This window comes from Panthera leo, chromosome C2 (assembly GCF_018350215.1).
Source record: "Panthera leo isolate Ple1 chromosome C2, P.leo_Ple1_pat1.1, whole genome shotgun sequence".
NCBI classification, from domain to species: Eukaryota; Metazoa; Chordata; class Mammalia; order Carnivora; family Felidae; genus Panthera; species Panthera leo.
Genome location: NC_056687.1, coordinates 57,545,104 through 57,571,891, shown reverse-complemented (window position 1 = coordinate 57,571,891; position 26,788 = coordinate 57,545,104). Strand labels below are relative to the sequence as shown.

The 26,788-nt window shown below is 40.2% G+C and overlaps 1 protein-coding gene and 1 long non-coding RNA gene across 2 annotated transcripts in view; one reads left to right on the top strand and one right to left on the bottom strand.

Moving 5' to 3' along the window:
* Positions 1–2,819: 2,819 nt before the first annotated feature.
* NECTIN3 (nectin cell adhesion molecule 3) overlaps positions 2,820–26,788 on the bottom strand; it is a 128,649-nt gene continuing 104,680 nt past the window's right edge. Inside the window, exons 9-10 of the mRNA XM_042954935.1 lie at positions 4,847–4,909; positions 2,820–4,082 (exon numbers count right to left, since the gene is read on the bottom strand). Coding sequence (XP_042810869.1) covers positions 3,903–4,082; positions 4,847–4,909 — 243 coding nt within the window. The 3' untranslated portion in view covers positions 2,820–3,902. The remainder of the gene's footprint in view (positions 4,083–4,846; positions 4,910–26,788) is intronic.
* Positions 4,916–5,875, top strand: LOC122229629. The gene is made up of 3 exons (XR_006207082.1): positions 4,916–5,036; positions 5,107–5,245; positions 5,622–5,875. It is a non-coding gene; the product is annotated as an uncharacterized LOC122229629 (long non-coding RNA).

Sequence of the window (26,788 nt, the reverse complement as noted above, 5' to 3'; positions counted from 1 at the left end):
ATAGGAGTGTGAGCCTTTCCATCCCCTGGAAGGGGGACAAAACAAGAGTTTGGTCCTCATCCGTGAGGGGATTCATGTAAGATTCTTGTCTGGGAGCCCTGACCGTGCTACAAACTCAATAATGTCACTGTTATGTGTAGTGATCTGTAAACCACGAGCAGCCACCGGTTATACAGCAACATGCGCTTGCAATTTTAGACAAGGCCTAAAAGGTTAAGGCCCAGATATCAAGCTTTCCATAAGACAAAATAGTTATTATAGTAAAAGAAAGTACAAGTCCCACTTGCACTTGGCTATACTCAAATTGGGTCAAACTGAAATTTGCCTGTTACCACCTGGTTCTCCCCAGTGCTGGTGAGGGCACTAGAAGTTTAGGTTCAACATAGAAGAATAATAGAAGGCGCTTTCAGTTTGAAGGGAGCTTACGGTTTCCTATCTCACTTTCCTGAGAGGCTGACAGGGAAGGTGTAACCTTTATGGATAGAGCAACTGATGCTCTAGAGAGATTAAGTGGCTTGTCTAAGTTTCCATGGCCAGAAAGGGTGAAGTTGGGAGAATCTGTTCTTTTGGTTCCTGGTGTAATAGTCTGTCCTCTACACCCCAGGGAATAAGAGGCTTGAAGGGGGCTCTATTATATATAAAGAATAGTACGAGGACACCAGCCCAGTGCAGGGCAAGACTGTACAACGAAAAATAAAAGTCAATTTTCGATGACTATGAAAGATAATTTAGGAAATCATCCTCAGAAGACAGACAAAGAAACTGTACTATCCTTATGAGTAAACAAGGCCATAAAAAATTAACGAGGTAACCAGTTCATTTAGTTTCTAGGGCATGTCGCTAGTATCCACTATGTGTGTGTTACAGGGCGGTCTATCACAGGTTAAGAGTTTTGTTACAAGTCCAAAGAGCATAGACTTCTTCAAACTTAGAAAACAGAAGAAGGCCAGGAGAACCCTCATAGAAGAGAATCAATCTAAACTCACATCCCATTACGTCAGACCGATCCTAGATGGTACAGATGCTTTACTCTGGAGTGGTGTGCAAAGAACCTGGGGATCCACTCCTGTGGCCACAGTGCACACTCCCGGAGCTGAGCTGCCTACAAAACAGGCGGCAAAGGCTGCGTGTCTGGGATGCAGCACACGCCCCCCCTTGAAATGTTAAGCTGCGGCCCTAAGTGGATAAGCGCTCTGGGGATTTATTTCTGTTTCGTTGTGTTTTAGTATACCAGTTATGGGAAGAGTATCTCCTATCAGCTGTGGATTTTAACACTCACTGACCTTTAAGAGTCTAACTTCCAAATTTAAATGGGGATCAACAAGTAGTCTAAGCTCCAAATTGAGAGATCGACAGACTAATTTTGGATGGCGTTTTTTGGTTGAGGGACTGGCTGATCCAACCCTTTTAAAGCTCCTTTCTGCCGCACTCCATATTCAGAGAGGACAGACAGGAGACACCAGGACAAGCAATTATACAGCTTATCTGACCCATGGAAAAGGCCAACAGCTATAGAATCTACCAGTTTGTTAAAAACTACTACAGCTGACAGAGAAGCAAAGAGGATACTGAACAAGCTGGCTGTAAGAGGGGTGTCTATACCCTGAAATTTCTTTTCTGGAACTGCACCAAGAATGTTAAAAATTATATAGGGGGTTCTTCTTGGTAGGGACGGCTCTGAAGACAGGCCAAATGGCTCCGAAAACCCAGCTCTTCCATATCTAGTGCAAACAGACACCTTACTTTACTGCCTGCAAGGTTCAATATAAACTTCTGTGATGCTAATTCAACAAGCTGCTTCTCAGCAGGACCTTAGAAACCATCCCTAACGTGGAAGACATTTTTAAAGCTTTTTAAAGGAAGTACATCCCACTGAATCTCCTCCTCTGTAACATCTAGTAGTTATAAAAAACACTTCACTCTCCAGGAGAACTCTGACCAGAGTCATCTTTCTGTTGGAAAACAGTTGCAAGGATTCATGAACCTTCAGCCACACTAATTCACTGATGGGATTCCATGGAAATGAAGTCAAATATGTTTTGTGTCAGCTTGCTACAAAGGGCAGTAAATTCTAACTGAGGTAGGACAGTGATAGAGCAATGCGGTCCTTGGAATTTACCCTTTAATTCCATGGAACTATGGCCTTTTAAATTGCCACAGCATTGAGTTAGAATTTAAGTGTCTTTACTGCCAGAATTGTCGCTCACCAAGACAACAGGGGCAGAATGTGTGATGATGGTAGAATGACCTGGATAAGTTGTCCGAAAAAGCACAGCAACTAAAAAAAGGAAACCAACATACAAACAAGAACGAGAGCCAGCACAACGTGAATCACAAGGTGTCTTTGGTATCTCATTAGAAATCTGTGTTAATATTCTCCCGTCCTCCTGAAACTTAGGTTGGAAATGTGTACTATTTTATTAGTCCTTATGTCATTCTTTCCTAATATGTGACAAGTCGGTAGTGTTTTTAATATCTGTGACATACCTCTCATCTTCCAGAACACACAGTAAAACAATGCTTTCCTTAAGATGTGATAAGATGTGAAAAGAGTGATTGACATTTACGCATGTACCTGGGCCCCCCTCCTCTGCTCCCTCCATTATAATTACTACCTTCAATCTCAGGGAGGATACATTGGCAAAGGGAAGTGAGAAAACTCAAGACAGACATTTGCAGGCACCAAAGTGTTGTACCGGTAAGTCTGTCACTATATTATTTGCTTTTTAGCATCTCTTCACCCTTGTTGACTGGGTAAACTTGGGGCTGGGGGAGGACAAAGGATAACATGGGGGTTTAGCACATAGGCCATATTGCCCTTTTTTTTTTTTTTTTTTTTTTAATTTTCAAATTTTCTACCTGGCTCTTAAGAGCAGGAGTTATTTCACGGTGATTTTGCAGCAGGCTTTTCTGAGGTAGATAAAACATGGATGAGAAGTAGTCTGAAGAAGCAGAGGGTAGCTGAAGCCTGTGTGGAGAGGATTAGCTTGAAAGGAATTTCAGAAGTGAAAGCTGAGCTTGTCATATACAATACTACAGCAAAGAGGGACAGGGCTCAAGGCTGTCCACCATTTAGACGAGGCTTTTAGAATTTAATAGGTGGGAAATAGGCTAATCTGGCTAGGAAAGAACAGAACTGTGGGAACAACAACAGGGCAAGAGAAGAGTCTTAGCACACAGCTAATCGAGACTGGTCAGAGAACGGCGCGAAATAAGTATCCCTCAGGACCTTAGTGATCAAGAAGGAACATATATTCCAATTATCACAAGACTTTAAAAGCAACCAACAGGCTTGAAGGTTTAAACTGCTTTCTGTTGTTGTTTTTTGGGATAAAGAGCCAATTCTGCCTCTTTCCTCAGGCCTCCTGTTTGTACACAGGTATTGTAATTGCATTAAGCACATCAGGGAAAGCCAAATCCCAGTGAAATAATTAGTGAAATGGATTTTGAACTCCCCCACCCCCCCCCCCCCTTTTTTTTTTTTTTTTTTTCCTGCTCGCTTGAGTTACAGATAAATAGGCTGGCCTTCCTGAAACCCTGCAAGGTTAACACTCCCAGCTGGGGCCTTCCTTTCTGGAGAATCACTGTTGCCATCACAGGCAGATATTCTATGTTTCAATGAACGTGCCACTGTAGGCCAAATGTTAGTAGTTAAACACTATCATCACAGAAACACACAAAGCTAGAGTCAAGTTCACAAACACAGCTGGTGGCTAAGAAACTCTTAATGAAGGAAACCAAGTTGCTATTGGCTCGAAGCCATTCATCACGACTTCTGATACACATAAACTGGGATTGTTTTACACGAGGGAGAATGAGATAAGAACCACTGTCCTCAGTTTCTCTCCCCAGTCGAAGATTGAACATTTTGTTAGGACGTCCACTGGGAAAAAAGAGTGAAATCACACATAATGTTCTCGTGGGTTGATGTACACTCTCTCAGGGTCGTTGCTTTGACGATGCTTGCCCGGACTCCGGTCTTTCTGGCATATCTGATTGTAAAGGGGGCACATCTGCTGGATCCCATCTTCCCCCACAGGATTCTCATCTTCATAGTCCACTCTCCTGCGACTTAGCCCATTCTAAAAATTCAAATATTGCTTATGTTAGCAGAGCAGATGTTTGCATCTTTCTAGCACTTTGGTCAAAACAGGCAAGAACTCGATTAATTCGAGTCTGTGTCTCTGATTCATTATCCCACAGGCTACTGAATGGCAAGGTAAAGTTCAACTTCTTATCATTTTCCAGTCATTTGTTGCTTACAATACCCGGATAAGCGTCACAACATCTGCTAAACAGAAAATTATGACTAACGGGGATGATAGTCAGTTTCAGGTTTAGAGATTTGGAACTGGTATCAGTTAAACTAGGGAAGAACAAGGTTGTAAACTCTTGGGAGTCCCTCAGCAAGGCTCAAGCTTGGAAAGCATGCATGAAATATGCAGAGAATTAAATCAAACAGGCAAAACAAAACCAAATGAAGCCTCAAGATTCAGAGTTGGGGAATTAGGGAAAAGACATAGTGAAATGAACTGGTATTTGACCACATGTCCAACATAAGTGAGAGTCAGAAATGCTGTCACAGCTGACACCATAAAATGAACCCCCGTGATGCTCTGTGATGTCTCTGGTACTGACCCCTCCGCCCAGTTACTGGTTTCTTAAACTCTGACTACTTCTAAATGGCCAAGCAAGCTCAAGGACTTGACAAGATCATACTATAGATGCTCAGATGGCAGAGAGGTGAATACAATAAACTTTCGTGGAAATCAAATGATATTTCAGTCGGCATGGGAGCCACCAGTTCCACCTGGGCAGACCCCCACGGCAGGACCCCGTTACTTACAGAGTGCTGGAGGCCGCCCACCTCTCTTTCTCGGAACTGAGTCTGCAGAGGCAAGTGTTCGGTCTGGAGGAAGAAGACAGAACAAGACACACGCTTTAAAGCTCCAAGCACATGGTGAAACACATCAACCCAGACCATGAAGAAGCCTATTTTTAAAAGAGCCAATCATGTCTTGTCACATGTGTGCCAGGTAAGCAAATGTTCCTTCGGAGGGGATGAGCAACGACATTTCCTGAGAGCTGTCTCTCTCCTGACTCTAGACTTCTTCTGGAAGGAAGAAAACATACAGAAGATCTGCTGCAAGAGGTCTCATGCAAAGTTACTCATATCTTACCCGAGGGAGGCCTCAGCACAGAAGAACCTGATACTTGGAATCGGCTTTAAAAGTGGTCTGGGGTGGTAAGGAAAGGTTATTTTTTGTCCTTCTCTATAGAGGTATATATACGGCCACCCTTCTGGTCCCTTCTGGTCCTGCCAGCTACTCTCTGCCCCCAACCCTGCCCAGATCATAAAGGGGATTCCTCATTTTCAAAACCCACCCTAGGAAGAATCTCTGCTTCCCCTTGGCCTATAAATGCATCCTTACCCTTGGCCTCCAGGTCATACATTACCTCTTCCAGGAAGCCTTGCCCAAAGCGTATATTATTGCCATTATTTGTTTATATTTGCTTGTCTCCTTCACTACATTGAGGGTGCTAGTTGGAGTATTTTACAAACATTATCTCATTTATAATTTCTCTAAAACTTCTATAACACTGATGCTTTTATTTTACAGAAGACTGAAACGGAGGCTCAGAGTGGTTCAGTAAGGTGTCTCCGGTCACACAGCTGGAAGTGGAGGATTGTGATTCACACGTGGCTCTGTCTGAATCCTAAGCCTATATTCCTATATCCCCTACTTCTAACCCAGTGTCTGGAAAATAGATGTTTCATAAATATAACAGAAGAATGCCTGAAAGTCCCAGCATGTGGGTGTATCTATCAAAATGCTCTCCCTTCACTGCCTTTCCTCATGCTGTCCTTTCGGCATAGAAGGTCTGTCCCTTTGCCTCTGACAGCTGAAATACTACCCATCCATCTTGGCCTGACTGAAGTCACCTTTTTTTCCCTAGGGTCCATCAGAGTTCCTTTCTTTGCTCCAATGTTCCTATTGTTCGTGTGTTTCATAGCACACATCACTGCTCTATCTGATATCTGTACCTTTCAACCCCAGTAAAGAATGAGCCTTCCTGGCCATCCTCTTCCACCTCCACACCCCGGCCTGTGGTTCGGCAACAGCAGGAAGTTAACAGTTAACTGATGAATTTACTAAACTCTAAACTATCAATTCTTGATATCCCATGTTCAGGTTATCCGAATTATAAATCATGTCCACCAAGTATGTTTCTCCTGTCATATTCTGCTCGATTCTAGGGTGCTTCCCACATGCGTGACCATGTGATAATTGACCGCACATCCTGGTAAATATCCAGTTTCATGGATGTGTGACCAGTCACACAGGGCCTTGCGTTCAGGACCCATTTGGGGGCTTAATGCTCTGTGGTTGCCATCTTAAGATTTCTTAATATTTTATTGTGAATCCATGTTTTATAAGCAGTCTAATGAAACAATGGAGCATGACTCAGTGACCTGTGGCCTCAACTCAAGGTTGTCCTCTCCGGATGCTTGTGTTTGATTTGGTTCTCGGCTGCCACTTCCTTACGGTAATGTTCCAGATCCCCCTTGCTTTCCTCTCCCTGTCCCTGTCCAGTGACTCTGCCATTCTCTGATCCGGCAGGGGCCTGAGTGCTGGTCCAGGGAAGGCTGGGGTCAGGAGTGCATGCCCCCTGCTTGCATCACGGTACTTCTGGCAGGTGGCTGGAGGATCCGTCTCAGTAAGGGCAAGCCTCTGACCCCCTTGGTTATCACCATCTTGACATTGTATAGTTTTCAACAAGAGGCTCTGCATTTTCACTTTGCACTGTGCCTCATAAATTATGTACCTGGTCCTGGTCCAAGAAAAATAGATTTTGGGGGGAAAAAAAACCTCCTAAAATTAAAACTAGCGTCTTGTTTGTTTGTTGTTTTAGATGATCCCAGTTGCTATTCCCCTTGTATCAATACTGGTAATTGAGGGTGCCTGGGTGGCTCAGTCGGTTAGACACTTCAGCTCAGATCATGATCTCGCACTTCGTGGGTTCGAGCCCCATGTTGGGCTCTGTGCTGACACCTCAGAGACTGGATGGAGCCTGCTTCAGATTCTGTGTCTCCCTCCTTCTCTGCCCCTCCCCTACTCGTGCTCTGTCTCTCTCTCAAAAATAAAATAAACATCAAAAAACGGTACTGGTCATTGAGAAATTATTCTACATCAGTGCTGTATCTAATTGGAAAGAGACAGGGCAGTTAGAAGCTTCCCTATAGAAGGGGCGAGTGTCTTTCTTCCTGCTGGTGCAGGGTGTAAAAATCAAGGATGCAGTCGATACTGAAGGAGTCCACAATCTAGAAATACAGAGATCAGAGCCTCAAGAGTTCAAGAAAGGTTTGGTTGGAATATGAGCTGTTCCATGTTTATGCTATAAAATTCCAACTGGCGAATTTAGTATGACCAGAAAATAAATAATCGTTCACATTTTCCTGAACACTGAGGGTATACTTTTATCTGATCGTTGTCGGTGAAACACAGTAACAAACTTTAAGTCCTTGGAAGCCAGTGTTCATGGAGGGCACAATGAACGATGCAGCATCAATAGTAACACTATAACCAGTGTTAATTAATAGTATTAGGGAATTACAGAGGCAAGAAAATCTGTTTTGTTTCAATATAAAGAGATTTCAAAGAGCCATGGCTTGCTTTAGGAGTTATAATAGCACGGTTAACATTTTTTTTTTTTTTTAATAGTAGGAGACATAAAATTAGCCAGAAGTGGTACATTTGAAAATAAAAACAAGAGAGTTTCTAGACCTGAACAGGAAGAAATGGTGCCTGGACACTACAAATAATCTTCACTTTTACAGAAGGGATGACAAGCATATGTGTAAGTTCCTTTTTTTCTATCCAGTGCTGTGAACATTCACTACCAAACCACTATCCCTCCTGTGAGCCCATGAATTGTGTAATATGATATTTAACCAAATTCTATGAACAGAAGCCCCACACATCGTAGGGATCAGGGATCAGGGTTGTAGAGAGCCTCTGCATGGTACAGCTGTCCAATTTCTGACAAGAGACATAAAGGATTTAATTTAATCTAATGGTGGGTGGGTACATGTGTTCTATTTCTGCCACTCCCTGAACTACCTGAAATGTTGAATATCTGACTTAAAAAAAAAAAAAAGGTTAATCAATAGTATACTGAAAACTGTCTGGCACCATACCTTACTTATGTTTGGTGCTTAATATACAGGTATGAATTAACTCATAATATTTTAACTAATGGAATCATAGCATATATCATTCTATTACTCTTCCAGTTTTTCCTAGAAAGCCTTGGGCTACTCTGAATCTCTAACACATATTTTGATTTCTCTACTGGCATGTACTACCTTGTAACAACTTCTATTGAGCTACAATCCACAGGCACTTTCCTCACTTACTAAAGTCATGTACACTTTCTGGCTCCAATGCTTCTTCCTTATAATGGCAAATGATACATTTTTACTTCTGCTTCCAGTCATGATGGAGAACTAATACCAGACTAGCCCTTCTGCCACAAGTCACTAGAAAACTGGGCAAAATGTATGAAACAACAGTTTTCAGACTTTGCAGTTTTCAGTTTGCAGACCTGTTTGCAACTGTTTGAAAACAACAGTTTTCAGTTTGCAGACAAGATAACTGTGCTGCACAGGACTGGGAACTCAGATAATAGAAACACACACACACACACACACACACACACACACACACCACACACACACGGTGATCCTCTAACAGTCCTGGAGACTATCTGATTTTTCTGCTCATTTGGGAAGAGAAAAACCCAAGAAAAGCACTGCTGAGCTGAGGGAACAGACTTCAGCACTCAGGCAAGCTGAGGTACTGTAATCTGTGGGACAGGGTATTGAAGAGAAGGAGAATCCTCATTGGACATGTGAGACATTCAGTAGAGAACCCAAGGTCATGATTTAAAAGAAAGGCTAAAATAGCTCTAGGACACAGAGTGTTCCAGAACCACCCTAACAAAACTTAAAAACAAGCTTCCAGAAGATCAAGTTGATCTTAAAGTCAATTAACTGACTGCCAGAAAATAACCCAATTCTTATTAAGGAATGATAGCAAAATTCAAATAATTGATAATATAACATTCACAATGTCTAGCATCCAATTAAAACATACTGAACATGAAAAAAAAAAAAAAAGGAGAAAAAATAAGTCAGTAGAAACAGAACCCAATATGACACATATGGATTTAATAGACAATAACTTTTAAACACTTATTATAGATATGTGAAAGGAGGGATGCCTGGGTGACCCAATCGGTTAAGCATCTGACTTGAGCTCAGGTCATGATCTCATGGTTCATGAGTTTAGGCCCTGCATTGGCCATGGGTCCCTGGGTCAAGCTCCACCCTGACAGTGCAGAGCCTGCTTGGGATTCTCTCTCCCACTCTGTCTGCCCCTCCCCTCTTCATGCTTTCTCTCTCTCTCTCTCTCTCTCTCTCTCTCTCTCTCTCTCAAAATAAATAAACATAAAAAATAAATATGTATAAGGATATTTAAAAATATGAACATAATATGAGAATCAAAAACTATGAAAAGAACTGAAAAGAACTTCTAGAACTGAAAAAATACAGTATCTAAATTGAAAAAAGTCACTGCATGGCCTTAATAGACATTGCAAAAGAAAAGTTTAATGCATTTGAAGATAGAAATTATCCATACAAGGAGATGGGGAAAACAGCTGAAAAAGAACATAGCTTTGGTGGATCTGTGGAATAATATCAAGAAATCTATCATTTGTGTAACTGGAATCACAGAAGGAAGGAAAGACAGGAAAACGGTATTTGAAGAGCTGTTAAAATGTTCTAAATTAGATGAAAAATACATCTATGGTTCTAAGAAGCTCAATGAATTCCAATAAAGGTAAACATAAAGAAAATACTCTAATACATTTCAAACTCAAATTGCTGAAAACAATGACAAAGAAAATCTAAGATATTGTCAGAGGAAAATGTAAGAAATAAAAGGTAAGAATTATCACTGGCTATTCACCAGAAAAAAGTGAAGGTCAGGAGACATGAAGCTAAAATACTAAAGCACTGAGTAAAAAACCAAACCAAATCAAACAAACAAAGTCAAACTACAATTCCATATCCCACAAAAATATTTTAAAACAAAGATTAAATAAAGAAATTTTCGGACAAGCAAAAGCTAAGAAAAGTTGTTATCAGCAGACCTGTACCATAAATAATGTTATGGGAAAGTACTTTGAGTTGAATAAAACCGATTCCAAAAAAAAAAACTTCGTCAATTCTTAAATTTTTAAAAAAGATACATTATAGTGTAAACCAAAAATAGTAAGGATATATTGTCAGGTTCGTAACAAATGGAGAAATAAAATATGCAAGAATACGAAGGAAGGGAAGGCGGAAATTGAAGTACAGGTTGTGTTCAAGTTGTTACAGGCTACATGAGGTAGCATTTATATTAAGGTAGATAGTGACAGATTAAAAATGCATATGCTGGGGTGTCTGGGTGGCTCAGTCAGTTAAGCATCCAACTATTGCTTAGGTCATGATCTCATGATTCACGGGTTCGAGCCCTGTGTTGGGGTCTGTGCTGACAGCTCAGAGCCTGGAGCCTGCTTCAGATACTGTGTCTCCCTGTCTCTCTCTCTGCCCCTACCCCACTCATGCGCTCGCTCTCTCTCTCTCTCTCTCTCAAAAATAAAAACATTAAAAATTTTTTAAATAAAAAATTTTAAAAAAGGCATATGCCAAAACCCAGAGAGATCACTAAAAAAGTAAAACAAAGAGGTACAGCTAATAATTCAATAGAAGAGATAAAAAAAATGCTAAAAACTCTCAGTTAATTTAAAAGAAGATAGGAAAAGAAAAGAAAAGGAACAAAGAACTGATGGGACAAATAAAAAGCAAATAATAAGGTGGTAAACTTAAGCCCAACTATGGCAATAAATATATTTAATAAGAATAGACTAAACATTGCTATCCAAGTCAGGGATTTTCAGACTAGGTAAAGCAGCAACTCAACTAGATGTTAGCTTTGTGAAATGAATTTTAATTTTGTTTTTATTTATTTTCGAGAGACAGAGACAGAGCACAAGTTGGGGAGGGGCAGAGAGCAAATGAGGCACAGAATCCAACGCAGCCTCCAGGCTCTGAGTGTCAGCACAGAACCTGATGCGGGGCTCGAACTCACAAACCGTGAGATCATCACCTGAGCCGAAGTTGGACCCTTAACTGACTGAGCCACCCAGGTCCCCCTGAAATGCGTTTTAAATATAAAGACATAGTCAGGTTAAAGTAAGAGAATAGAAAAACACATACCATGAAAACATGATTCATTAAAGAAAACTTTAAACTTCAGTGGCTATAATAATATCAAAGTGACTGCAATACAAAAATACCAAAGACAAAGAAGAATCTTTCATAATGATAACAGCATCAACTTATCAGGACAACATAGTATAACAATCTTAAATGTGTGTATACCCAATAAAAACACATGAATAACAGAACTGAAAGGGGAAACAGACACATCCACAAATATAGTTGGAAATACCACTCCACTCTCAATAACTGATAAAAATGTAAACTGAAAATCATTACATATAAAGAATACTTGAATGACATGACCAGTGTGACTTAATTGACATTTTAAAATACTACACTCAACTACAGTAGAATATATATTTGTTTTTTTTTTTTTTTTTTTTAAATTTTTTTTTTTAACATTTATTTATTTTTGAGACAGAGAGAGACAGAGCATGAACGGGGGAGGGTCAGAGAGAGAGGGAGACACAGAATCTGAAACGGGCTCCAGGCTCTGAGCAGTCAGCACAGAGCCCGATGCGGGGCTCGAACTCACATACCGCGAGATCGTGACCTGAGCCGAAGTCGGACGCTTAACCAACTGAGCCACCCAGGCGCCCCAGAATATATATTTGTTTTAGTGCACGCGGAACATTCAGTAAGATAGACCATAGCTGTGCAATAAAAGTCTCAAATATTTACAGGTTTTGAAATCCTACACCCACACACACACACACACACACACACACACACATAATATATATATATATGTTATGTATATATATATATATGTAATATATATATATATATATATATATTAAATAACAGAACTTAGTGAGCAATCAGTAACAAAGACATAGTTGGAAAACTCAAAAATATTCAGAAACTAAACAACATGCTTCTAAATAACTCAATGGCCAAAGAAGAAATAATAAGGGAAGCTAGAAAGTATTTTCAATTGAATGAAAATAAAATTATAACATACCAAACTTCTGGGATTTTGAAAAAAGAATTGGTTAAAGAAAAGTTTATAGCTTTAAATCCTTGTATTAGAAAAGAAGAGAGGTCTTAAATTAATGATCTAAACTTCAAGCAGCTGGATAAAAAAAGAGCAAATTAAATCCAATGGAAGTTGAAAGAAATAACAAATAGTAAAAAATCAATAAAAAATGGGCAAACATTGAACAAAATTAATGAAACCCAAAAAGCTGGTTCTTTAAAAAGATTAAAAAAATTGGAAAACCCCTAGTAAGAAAAAAAGAGAAAACACAAACCAATATCAAGATGAAAAAGATAACAGTACAAATGATCTCATATAAGTTAAAAGAATAAAAAAGATGTGTTACGAATAATTTGATGACAATTTCAAAAACCTAGATGAAATGGATAAATGTTTTAAAAGACACAATTAAAATCCTTATCATAGAGAAACTCCAGGCCCAGATGGAATCACTGGTAAATTCTAGCAAACAATTAAAGGCATCTTAAATTCCTTCTACAAATGAGGGGGAAAAACCAAAAACCAAAAAAAAAAAAAAAAAAAAAAAACCAAACCCCAAAACAAAAAAAAACCCTGCTTTGTAACTCCTTTTATAAGATCAGCATAATCCTGGTGCTGAAACCAAAAATAGTTTAAAAAAAGAAACTGAAGATTTTTATTCATAAATCCCAAAACCTGAAATGAAAATAGCCCTCGAAAGTTGAGCGAATAAACAAATCAAGGTATATTTATAAAATGGGATACTACACAGCCATGAAAGGAAATTTATACATGCAACAACATGGATCTCAAGAATATTATGCTGAGCAAAAGAAATTGGGCACAGAAGGAGCACACTGTTATTCTCTTTATGTGAAGTTCTTTTTTATTTTTATTTTTTTAAAGCATAACTAACGTACTGTGATAGAAATCACAGTAATGGCTGGGGCGCCTGGGTGGCTCAGTCTGTTAAGCGTCCCACTTCCGCTGAGGTCAGATCTCACCCTTCGTGGGTTCGACCCCGCGTCAGGCTCTGTGCTGACAGCTCAGAGCCTGGAGCCTGTTTCAGATTCTGTGTCTCCCTCTCTCTCTGCCGCTCCCCTGTTCGCGCTCTGTCTCTGTCTCAAGAATAAATAAACACTAAAAAAAAAAAAAAAAAAAGAAATCACAGTAATGGCTGCCTGAGGCAGGAGGCGTTAGGAGGATGGAGGTGGAGGGTGTGTATGACAAATTATTTGGGTCACAGAAATGTTCTTGATTGCGGTAGTGTTTACATGAATGTATACATTTGGCAAAGCATTTCAAACTGTATACTTAAACTGGAGCACAGTATTATATAAGTTATATCTTAGTGAAGTTGAATATTAAAAAAACAAACACTGTACCTTCCATTTTATCATAATTACTCTATTTTGGAGAAATGTGTAGGGAGGTAAAGTAGAATGAGAAGTCATTGACACAATCTGGAATCTGGCATGATACTAGTACCTAGTAAGTGCTCAATAAATACTTCATCACAGATGGCCGCCAATACCGGAGTTTCACGGCTATAATATCCAATTGCTTACTTTGTTCTAGTGACTGAGTCCAATTCCATAGAGATGATTTCACTATACTAAAGGAGTAACACATGAAGAAATGGCTACCATACATAATTCACCAAATATAGATTTCTTAAGGCATTAAGTATATTACATTCCTATCTATTTAATACCTTTCTGAAAGAAAATTGTAAAATATTACTAGAAGTGTGAAACAAAAGTCGATTTTCCCTTTCCCTTCATTTTTAATAACTCCGAGAGTGCTGACGTGCTACATGAGCAACAACTCTAAAGACTGTGTTGTAATCAAGCAAAATTTACAACATTAATTAGGCACTTGTTTAATGAGATACATAATTGTTACTGTTCTCTGTGATAATTACCCATAAGGGTAAGCTATTCACATGAATGTCTCTTATTACAGTAGACCCTTGGCATTCACAGATTTAACATTGCTGGTTTTAACCATTCATGAGTGAATCTTAAAAGGTTATGATAGGTTGTAAGGTTGTAATTTGTAATTTTGTTGAAACACAAATTTGAATCAAGACCTGGGAGGTTTCTGTGATGGGATAATCATTTAGCTAGTTAATGAGCTTAGCAACCGCTCGATATCCACTTTTCAATGTGTCTTTGTTATTCTCAACTCATATATATGAGTTTTATAAAAGATAGAGGTATTTAAGAATGTAGGATTTTTCAAAAGCCTGTGAAGTATCCTGTGTGAATGTCAATGAGGAGTGCTGTGTTATTAATCCAACTTTTCCTTTTAAATTTAGAAATGTTTCCTCATTTTTTAGTTAATTCTTATTTCTGCTGTATCTACAATCAGTCATGACCAATACAGAGTGCCACTACACATTATACAGGTTAAATGTATAAAGTCTGTCTGGATCTTAGTCCCCAAGACATGAGATTTATTTACTTACAACTCCTCTTTCCCAATGTCTGGGAAGTAAGGTTCATCTCTATGTTCTGTCTGAACATGCCATCCTATAAATCCTTTCCTGTTAACCCTGAGAGACAGCGAGGTTTTCACATGGTGCTATCACACAGTAGATGATCAATAAACACTTGTTGATGTATGATCCATGTACAGGACCTGCTGTGACTCCCACTCTTAGTGGTCCCCACAGAGGTCTTGGGTGCTGGCACATGTTGGGAAACCTGTGACAGTTGGGATTGGAAACCCTGGAAACCCTAAATGCAAGGAACAGGGCAGAGTTATATCTGAATTGGTTCGTGAGAAGGGAGTGAACTCCATGGAATTAGGTTCTAGATCCTTTATACTCAGCAATCTATAAAGAAAGATAGAAGGAGAAGGTCTAGAAAGAAGTTGGCTCAATATTGCCAACATGATGAAAAACAGATACCACTCCATTCAGCTTAGACAAAAGAACAATTATAACTTGTAAGGACTGACAAAAGATTCTTCCCCTACTCCCTGCTGCTTACAGGAGGTATTGTACGAGATGCTTTAGAGGTGCTCATATTCTTAGACTACCGCCTTGAAGTAATTCTATCATTGTTCCTGTAATAGAGATGAGGGAGCTGAGGCTTAGAGGGAAGAAGCCATGTTTCCACGTTTGTAGAGCTAAGATTCAAATTCATCTTAATAGAATTCCAAAGTCTGTGTCTGAAACCATCACACAAAATTGCCCTTTTTCCTATCTTGGGTATATCACGTTTCTTCCTAACTCGACTGGAGAAAGGGAGACGGAAAAGCAGGAAGACACTGAGCATCTGAAAGGGGAGAGGACATAAACTAGAGGAAAGAGTGGCGGTGCTCAGTACTTGCTAGCTCTGACACCTGCTCTGGGTTATCTTCATCTCGATTGTCGAATAAAAGCTACAGCCTAAGTTACTTCGCCTCCTGCTTGGGCTCCGGCCTCAATTAAAGGAAAACAAAGACAAGGCTTTTCTTGAGACTCTCAGAGTTTTTTTTATCTGCTCCAGCCCAGGGCTGAACACAGAACAGTCATTCACTATAGGATAATACTCTTCAAAATTAATTCAGAGGGCATTTTCCCTCCAGTTTTATTGTTTGCCTGTACTCTTCAGTAATATACTGAGCACCTTAAAATGCAACGTCCACTTCGTTAATATCTCAGATTAAAGACTTCAGTGAGGCAGGTACAAGAAGAAATGACTACAGAATGCCCTTACCTCAAATGTCCTTACTCTCCAAATGTATGCTTCAGTCATGAGGTTTATTTATAAGAGGGAAGAATATTAGATAATTTATCTCATAAGGTAACACTGGATTTTGCTCAAGTCACCAGAGAATTATCACAGCCTGGTGGCTGTTGAAAACGTTGTATTGTCCAGAAGGAAGACAGCGTTCCTTCTTATCATTGGCAAATAAATTCCATTACCTCTACTGAGTATACATTCTAGATTCTAATTTTTCAAGGTGAAATTTGATATGACACATTTTAATGAAAAGTCTTATCTTGGCTTTGGTCTCACTTAATCCTTACATTAAAATATACAAGAAAGTGATACTTCACCTAAATTATAATATGTTTGCCCAGCCAAGTATCTAATTAAAGCAGACAGATGACAAAGGTGAGGGGAAATTATTTGTGGGCAAACTAGGCACCCACGCATAATGCTAACATGTCCCCAATCATAAATCCTATCTATTTCCAGGACACAAATCAAATGATTATGCATTCATGTGCACTACTTTCCATAAGTAAATATTTTAACATCAGAATCCTATGCTGTCCTGATCACAATGAGCATCTTTGCTCTTCAGACCCTTGTCCTCGTGCTGTACCATATTACCCACTCATACCACTTCATTTCCAAATTTTCCCACAAGGTAATCCTTCTTCAATTTAGGGCTATTCGTGTAATTTCATCCACACCCAAATACTCTCAAAGAAGATATTAATTGTTTCTTCTGCATCAAAGTATGCACCCCAAGCCGTTCTGTGCAAAAATATTGTCCATCATCCTGTTATATGCTACCTTGTGAAAACATGTATTCTCAGGGAAAACATGACAAAGAGCATCCCATTAGTTGCTGTGACGGTCAAAATTTTACATGCTAAAATAAAAAACAAACTCTAATTCCTCTCTAGAAACTATTAATATGGCCCTCCCCAAATCTCATATTTAATCCAATATCTAAGTAGAACTGAAAAAAGATAACCGGTAAGATTTTCTTTGTAGTTAATAATTATGCTATTCTTAGCAAAAAAGGATTAAAAAAACCTAACAAGAGTCTCCTAAAATCTTCAATAGTGAACTTATTTTAGATTGTGAAACAAAAGGCAACATACTAAATATAGAACATCACTATTCTCTTATCCCTTCCTATTGAAAGGTGAGATAATATAGGAATCATTTCCCTTACCAATAATCTACTTTTGCCATTGAGAGTGTAATTAAAAACTAGAAAATAAAATATGGAAAGGTCTTATCTGTTTGTTTAATGGTTACTATCCCACAAACCATCTAAGGGATCTCTTAAACATATTTAGTTGAAAATTGCATGTATTTTTCTTTGGGGTATTAAATTTCATGGAATGGTATTTTGTACCATTTTCCTGAAAGGAAAATAGAAAATATAGATAGCGTGCCCTATTTCTTCTTCTGAAGGAAGATAACCTAATAACAGTAAAGAAGATGAGACAGAAAGAGAAATTATCTGCTACGGAAAACTAATATTAACCTTCAGGGACAGCAATTTTGTAAATATAAAACCCAGAGTAGGCAGTTTTGTTTGAATTAGAGAAGTAACTGTAATCCCGGCTTGGCATTTCCCTGCACGCAGGCACTAAAGTCTTGAGCGAGCTGCACAAAGGCACCTTGGGCTAGAATTCAGCTCATGAATTAAGCACGACCAGAACACATCAGTGACTGGGATGAAGGTTCACAGAGCCAGTGCTGTGAGAAGGAAAGTGAAGCGGGTGATACAGAAGGAGGGGAATCCTTCTAGTGGAGATACGTTGCTTAGCTAATAAAATGCATCAAGGGTCTTTTATAGGTCTTCAATTTACCCTACACTTGCAGTACTGAACGTTTACACAGTGATATGCTCTTATTAGATACTACTCTTCTTTGAGGCAAGAAACACTGCTTGTAACAGTGAACAACTGTTAAAGTAACATTTTGCCTTTGTGCACATGTAATTTAAATGGCCAGAGTTTGGATGTTTTCTATTAGCCCACTAGCAACCACAAGTAACAGGTCATCTACTTGGTTACTTGTCTATGGCATTGTGGAATTCATAGATGCCACTGCAAGGTGATGTTCCTTCACTTGAGAGTGAAAGGACTCAGTCACTCCTTTAAGACGTGAACATTTCCATTATTTAAGACTAAGAAATAACTGTGTACTTTTGGAGAAACAATGGAGGGAGTGAAACAAATTTTTAAAATACCGACTCAAAAAATATTGAAATTAACTAAATCTCAACAGTACTTAAGGTGATATAAGTTATCTACTCCTTGCCCAAGCTTGATTGGCCCCAGGCTGTGGATGGCCCTGGCTGGACCCTCTTCCTCAAGAGCCATCGGAAGGTGTCCCCAGCAGCAACAGCTCTTTCCCCAGTCCCGTGCAGTCAGTCAGCTCAGACACAGTGTTTTCAAGGAGTGCCATTGTGTTTGCCATCTGCCCCGCAGTGTGATGGGAATTTTGGTTCCACTGTCGATGACAACTGAGCTCTACAAAGGTGAACTCCAGCCTTCTCCTAGATGGACTGGAGATAGTCTGTCCTCTGAAATAACCTCGTCATTAGCAATACTCTACTAATAGGGGTGCAAAGCATTTATGGGCCACTGCCCTCCAGGAATTTACAATCTTGCTTCATGCCCCTTGTCTTCCAGGTAAACAACAAACCAAGGCAATTTCAATGCAAGCACCTTAAAAATGCAAAAACCTTTCTTATGCTTTTACTTTTCCTTTTCCACCACAGGACCCAGTGCATGTAGGTATAAGACCACCTGCTGATCCGATCTGATTTTAATCTCAAATAGCTACTGGTCCACAATTTCTTATCTGAAACTTTTAGGAACAGATATATTTAGGAATTCTGAATTTTTCAGATATTTAGAAAATTGACAGTTATTTATCCCATATTTATAAAACATCTCCACCAGGGCCTGGTACAGAATGCCATAAGCAAGTATATACATATTTTGTAGAGTGGAAATTATGAGTATTCACATTAAGCGAAGAAAGAAATGACTATATTTAATTTCATGAGAGTCAGCAGGCCAGGTCAAATTTGGGTGCAAAATGAAGAAAAACTTTAGATGTTTAGAGATTTTTGGAAATGTAAGATAACGGTCTATACACCTGCAATACACATCACAGGAAAGACATGAGTTAAGAGGCCAGAAGTCAAGATAAGCTCTGCAGAGGTGGAGGTTAAACAGCATTAGGGAGGACCCAGACTTTACTGGCGGAGTGGGAGGACTCATGTGAAGGCACTGGGTCAGGTATGGTGGGTCCGATCACAGAGCACCAGACTGAGAGTCCCACGCGCCTGGAGCCAGCCAGATCCTGGGTTACGGAGCAACGTGGTGAAAGCAAGGCCTGAGAAACAGTGACGCGGCCCACGATAATGATCATGATGATGATGGGGAGTGTGGCTACATCATTTAGGTTCTTCTTCCGGAGCACAGGAGAGCTTCAAGAGCGCTAGGTTCTTCTAGAGCACAGGAGAATCCAGGATTTGGATACCAAGAGGAGGGAGCAGAGAAGGGCAAAAGAGAAGGCAGAGAACACCAACAGGCCTACAGAACTAAGTCAAGTCTGCAGATGCTACAAGCACGTACAGAGACAGAAAATAAGAGGAAAAGAATAAATGTAGGCCATATACTTCATTACAGGTTATGGGACAGAGGGTGTATTTGTCTGTGAAAAGGATAACTGTGGATAACAGCAGAGATGACTGCCACAGATTGAGTCAAATTGTGAGAATGATCACATTTCATCCAGGAAAACAGAACATACATTTTTCAAAAGCACAGTGAAAGGAGAAAAATACCCGCTCAATTGTAGGACGGAGTATATCATAGGGGCCGGCTATGGGGACTAATGATAGTTTTTGAAGAGAAGACAAAGACTGTCAAATCCCCAGGGAGTGAGCAGCTCACGTTACCGACACTGAACCAATTGTGAGGCTGGGGCGGAGGAGAAAGGACGAGGCTGCTGTGAACCCAGAGGGGTGGGTAAGGCTTTATAGGCTCCAGTGAAAGATTAAGGTGAGTCAGAGTTGAATCAAAGGATTCTGATTAAAAGGATCATGCATCATGCATGACTGCAGGGGAAAGATCTAGAAGAGGTGAAAGCCAATCAAGGCCTGAAAGTGACAAGATGCAACAAACGGGAGGGGCTAAATGTTCTCACGTGGAGGAAAACAGTGCTGTTCACATGAAGGTGAGGAGCAGATGTGGGTTCAGAAACAGGTCTCCCTCGTTCAGAGATGAAGCGTGTGGTGTTAAGGAAGGGTGGCATGCACTTGGAAGAGGGGTCGTGTTCTTCCAACAGGCCCAGAATGGGTAACACACCAAAGACTGTAAGCACATCTGTGTGTTAAAGGAAAGGCGTCATGTGTGCTTTTGACTGTAGCCTTTTTTTTTTTCTTTGAGTTGCATTTTTCTATGCAAGTTGCTTGGAGGAGAGGAGGGAAAGAATATCCTCGTTGGAAATAGCTTCAAAACTGCACAAATATTTTATCACTTTTCCTCCAAAGCAGCTCACAGTGCTTTGCTAGAATTTCATTTTAGTTCCAAAGGATTTGGGGAAACTCAGAGATGTAGGTAGAAATAGACAAACGTTCTTAGAAAGACTTGTGTGAGATTTCACAGTAAGTCTAGGTGCTCTACTGTGTTCACAGAACAAATGAGCCTCCAGCCAGTGTGCATGGTCTGTGACAGATCACAGAAACAGCCAACAGGAAAAATAGCCCTCCGATAAGTTTGTGCATGGAGAATTCTCTAACAGAAGTCATGGCCCCATTAAGGATGAAAGTTTTACTTCTGTGTTCAATAATTGAACCTAAAGACCAACTTTATTTTTCTCCTGCTAAAATCAAGTTTGAATACCATATCATATATTTAGTATGCTCTGGGGAAATATAAAAATTTTAAAAATACTTACATGAAGAAGCTAGATAGTTGAAAGTTCTTTTCTGTGAAATAGAACCCAGGCTAACTTTAGACCCTTTAAATGTATCAAAGTGGATAGAAAGGATCTTGTTTTTATTTCCATCCTTCCTCTTTTATTTTTCATTTTTAAAATTTTATTTAAATCCAAGTTAGTTAACATATAGTGTAATAATGGGTTCAGGAGTAGAATTAGTGATTCATCGCTTACATGTAACACCCGGTGCTCATCCCAATAGGTGCCCTAATGCCCAGCACCCATTTAGCCCATCCCCTCCAGCAACCCTCAGCTTGTTCTCTGTATTTAAGAGTTAAGAGTCTCTTATGGTTTGTCTCCCTGCTTTTAACTTATTTTTCCTTTCCTTCTCCTATGTTCATCTGTTTTGTTTCTTAAATTCCACATGAGTGAAATAATTTATCTTTCTCTGACTTATTTCGCTTAACATAATACATTCTAGTTCCATCCACATGTCTGTGGTAGTTCAAGTTCATTATAAATATATATTTTAGCTTAGCATCATTTTGGTTTCTGCACCAAGCAAAAGGGCCCATAAGGACATGTGATGTGTGTGCATTCTGAGTGTATGCGTGTCTGGGTGTGGGTGTGGAACATTAGAGAGGCAGGAAAGGAGGGGAAGGGAGGGGAAGGGAGGGGAAAGGAGGGAAGGGGAGAGAAAGGGAGAGGAGGGGGAGGAAGGCGCAAAGAAAGAAGCACTGCCGCACACATAGGCAAAAAGAAAAGCACCAAGGCCAGAGGACTTAAAATCTCCATATAGAACTCATGGAGAAAAGTCATAAAGTATGACACGTATCCAAAAGAAAAAGGGGTGCAACAGTACAAAGCCTTCAAGTTATTTATTTTAGAATATCACTGCGGTTGAATCTGCATTCATTTCAAAACAAGAAAAGGCTCAGAATATTTAGATGAGTAATACCAGTGAGATGCCTGTGTTTCCCTATTTTGTGAACCATTAACAAAAAATACCTACCTTAAGTACCTGGCTACAATCTGTGCCACAGACTTTTAACAGAGCAAGCTGGATGACGAAGTGAGGGGTTCTAAGAAAATACATGCATTTCAGCGTCGCTAAACTTTTCTTTTTAACTTAACAGGACATGAGATAAATAAATAAATAAATAAATAAACAAACAAACAAATAATTCATATTTATATTTAATGATATATTATAAATCTATATTTCAATATATAATATAAATATACATTTATATTATTATATAATATAAAATATCAATATACATATAACAATATATATATTGATATATATATATATATATATTTCAACTTTGTAATTTAAGATGGTATTTTCCTTATGAAGTTCCACTCATCTATGCAGTGGGGTTATATGATACCTCCTTTTAAATAGCTTTCGAATGGCAATGTGCACTGGAGTACAGAGCTCTGTCCCATACAGATGCAGTCACCTGATGCATAAGGAAAGGATGACATATTCAATTGCAGGAGCTGAGCATCTTCTGGGTACAGTCCCAGAGGCTGTGGGATAACCTAGCTACTAAAGTCTGATCGTCCTTAATAAGTGATGAATCAGAAGCAGCAGACTTGCTTGGCCCTTCCCATCTGAGGATTTCTAAAATGTTAGTGCAAGAGCCTCAGGAATTATCCAGAAACAAATGCCCTCCTTTCACATATGAGGGAACAGAGTTCCAAAGAGGTAAAGCTATTTCTGCAAGAATTCACTCCTGGCAGAGATGGGACACAAATCTAGATCCATACTTCTTGACATCCAGGTTGGTGATCTTTCCAGTATCTGTTTGCAATCCAATGTGAACTCTCAAGCTAGACTGCCTGGGTTCTATTCTGGCTCTCATAGCTACACTGGTGAAGTTACTTAATGCTCTGAGCTTCAGTCTGCTCATGTGAAAGAGGAGAATAATCCTTGCATATGTCTCACAAGGTTGTTATGAGTGTACTACATGAGTTCATACATATAAAGACTTAGTTAGGGGTGCCTGGGTGGCTTAGCCGGTTAAGTGTCCAACTTTGGCTCAGGTCATGATCTCATGGTTCATGGGTTCGAGGCCTGCATCAGGCTCTGTGCTGACAGCTCTGAGCCTGGAGCCTGCTTTGGATTCTGTGTCTCCCTCTCTCTCTGCCCCTCCCCTGCTTGCACTCAGGGTCTCTCTCTCTCAAAAAAAAAAAAAAAAAAAAAAAAGAAAAAAAAGAAAAAATTAAAAAAAAATAAAGCACTTAGGGTAATGCTTTGCATTTAACAAATGCTAAATAAATGTAAGCTCTAGGGGCGCCTGGGTGGCTCAGTTGGTTAACTGTCTTGACTCTTGGTTTTGGCTCAGGTCATGATCTCACAGTTCTGTGGGTTCAAGCCCATTGCGTTGGCAGTGTGGAACCTGCTTGGGATCCTCTCTCTCCCTCCCTCTCTCTCTTCCCTCCTCCCTCCCACTTGCACTGTCTCTCTCTGAAAATAAACAAATAAACTTAAAGAAAATAAATGTAAACTCTATGTCGTGTTAACATATGTTCTCTCAAAATAGCCTAGGAGAGCTCAGGAGTCCATTTAGTAAATTTCAGCTACAGTGGGACAGAAAACCTGAGAATAACCACACACAAACGGAAGAACAGCTTTATTTTGCCTGCATCATCCCATGCCCTAGGCCAGCTCTGCTCATTCAGTGCTAGAAAGGAGGGGAACAACCAGCTTTCCCAGGGTTTTGGAGCACCACAGGAAAGATCTGCCTGAATTTCACCCCATCCAGAGACAGACAAAACTGAGAGGCAGAGCCGGCTAGGAACAAGGAAGAGGAAGGAGGGGGGGCTCAAACTGGCCACGCAGTGGGAGCAACCACAGTTTTAGTGACCTGCTCTGTAGAGAACCCCAGCAGCTTTTGTCACTGAAGAAAACTAATAGCATATTTGTATTAAGTTGTATACGTTTTTGATATATTTTGGATACTAACCCTTAATCAGATTTGTCATTTCCAAATATTTTTGCCCACTCAATAGGTTGCCTTTTAGTTTTGTTGGTTGTTTCCTTTGCTGTGCAGAAGAAGGTTTTTATTTTTATGTAGTCCCAATAGTTTATTTTTGCTTTAGTTTCCCTTGCCTCAGGAGAAGTATCTAGAAAGATATTGCTATGGCTGATGTCAGAGAAATTACTGCCTGTGATCTCTTCTAGGATTTTTATGGTTCCAGGTCTCACAGTTAGGTCCTTAATCCACGTTGAGTTTATTTTTGTGTTTGGTGTAAGAAAGTGGTCCAGTTTCATTCTCAACACCCAAAAACCATGTAATACAATTAAAAATGGGCAGAAGACCCAAGCAGACATTTCTTCAAAGAAAACATACAAACACATGAAAAGATGCTCCATATCACTTCACTAGGGAAATGCAAATCAAAACCATACTGAGATTATCACCTTACATCTGTCAGATTGGCTAAAATAAAAAACACAAGAAACAACAAGTGTTGGTGAGGTTGTAGAGGAAAAAACCCTCATGTACTGTTGGTGGGAACACAAATTGGTGCAGTCACTGTTAAAAAGCATGAACTTTTTAACAAAAAGTTAAAAACAGAACTATTCTAGGCGCCTGGGTGACTCAGTCGGTTAAATATTTGACTCTTGGGGCACCTGGGTGGCTCAGTTGGTTAAGCATCCGACTTTGGCTCAGGTCATGATCTCACAGTTCATGGTTCAAGCCCTGCATCGGGCTCTGTGCTGACAGCATGGAACCTGCTTGGGATTCTTTCTCTTCCTCTCTCTCTGCCCCTCCCCTACTCTTACACATGCTCTCTCACAAAATAAATAAATAAACTTTATAAAAAAAAAAACAGAACTACCCTATGATCTAGTCATCGCACTACAAGTACATAAACACTAGTTCAAAGGGATATGTGCACCCTGATGTTTACTGTAGCATCATGGACAACAGCCAAGAAATGGAAGCAGCTCAAGTATCTATCAATAGGTGAATGTATAAAGAGGATGTGGTGTGTGTGTGTGTGTGTGTGTGTGTGTGTGTGTGTGTATACACAATAGAATATTATTCAGTCACAAAAAAAAGAAAATCTTGCCATTTGCAACAATATGGATGGAACTAGAGAGTATAATGCTAAGCAAGATAAGTTAGAGAAAAACAAATACCGTATGATCTTGCTCATGTGGAATTTAAGACCCAAAACAAACAAAGGAAAAAAAAAAAAAGACTAACCAAAGAAAAAAAAAACAAAAACCAAAACCAGACTCTTAACCATAGACAAGAAACAGATGGTTACCAGATGGGAGGTAGGTAGGGGAATGGATGGGTGAAAGAGGTGATGGGGCTTAAGAGTACACATATCATACAGAACACTGGGTAATGTATAGATTTGTTGAATCACTATATTGTACACTTGCAACTAACATAACATGGCATGTTAACCATACTGAAATTAAAATAAAAATCTAAAAATAAAAACAATGGCCCAAACAGCCACTTGCAGAACCCCTGCAGATGTTACCAGGTACCAAAGTATTTGCATTTGCAGACCACCAGCCCCCTGAGTCCTTCTCCATTCCCTCCCACGCCTGTCCCACTGCAGCCCAGACTCCTCACCAACAGCCAGCCCAGGCCTCTGTGGCTGCATAAGTGTAAGACATCAGTTTCAATCTCTGTGATCGACTCCCATCAATGCACATTTGCTTGGGGCTAGCCCCTCCAGCTGTGCACTTGCACTTTGCCAGCCTATACCCATCACTGGCCTCCACTGTTTCGTGTTTGACTGTGGCAAGATCCCGCAGTCACGAAAGTACATACTGAGAGCCAAAGTCCCCACAGGTGCTTGTAGGCCCAGGTTCAGCTCTATCACTAGTCACTTGCCTGTATCACGGGGCTGACCTGCAGCTAGCTCCTAGCCTCTGCTAAGCACGTGAAACCCCCAACCTGACTCCAATCACTGACCTCCACTGCCATGCACATGCCTGTGGGGATCCCTGCAACCACAGCCATGTAAGATGACAGCCAGGGTCCTTGTGGACACAGGGGCTGAGCCCAGCCTTGTCTCCTGTCCCTGGCCTGTACTACTGGCTCACCTGCAGCTAGCCTCTTTAGCTGTGCACCTGCTCACCCCAGCTTAATCCCCGTCACGATGCCTCCACTGTCACGTACCTGTGGTGAGAGCCAGTGGCCACAGTAGTACCCACTGATGGCCAGGGCCACCACAACTGCCACAGCACTCACAGTTGGCTCCCAACAGTAAGTGTCTGTCTATAATTGGCTCCTAACCCTACATAGGCACCACCAGCTGGCCACACAGGCTAGTGAGTGCACACTATTGTCTCTGGCCACCACTGCTGCCTGCCCTAGTCCCTGGATATTGGACCTGGCGGTGCCACTGAGTACCTGAACAATCCCTGCAGCCACTGCAGTTCCCCCACAGCACTTGCCAAGGATCACACAGTTGTCAATGCTGTAGACCTGAGTGGCCTGAACCAAAGAGACATCATGCCCTGCCACATGCCCCCACACTTTGCACCCTGCACCAAAATATTCAGGGTACCCATGTTTACACCCATAGATGAAAACATTCTCTGACCAAAGTCAGTCCATAAAGTATGGAAGAGGTGACTGCTTCTTCAAAGGTGCAGACACCCATGCAAGGCTACAAGGATCACAAAGAATCAGGAAAACATGACTCCACCAAGAAATACATTAAACCTTCAGTAACTCCCCCCAAAATGGAACTCCCTGACAAAGAATTCAAACTAATTTTTTCTAAAGATGCTCAGACAGCTAGAGAGAATACAGATAAACAATTTAACGATGTCAGAAAAACAACACAAGAACAAAGTGAAAAGTT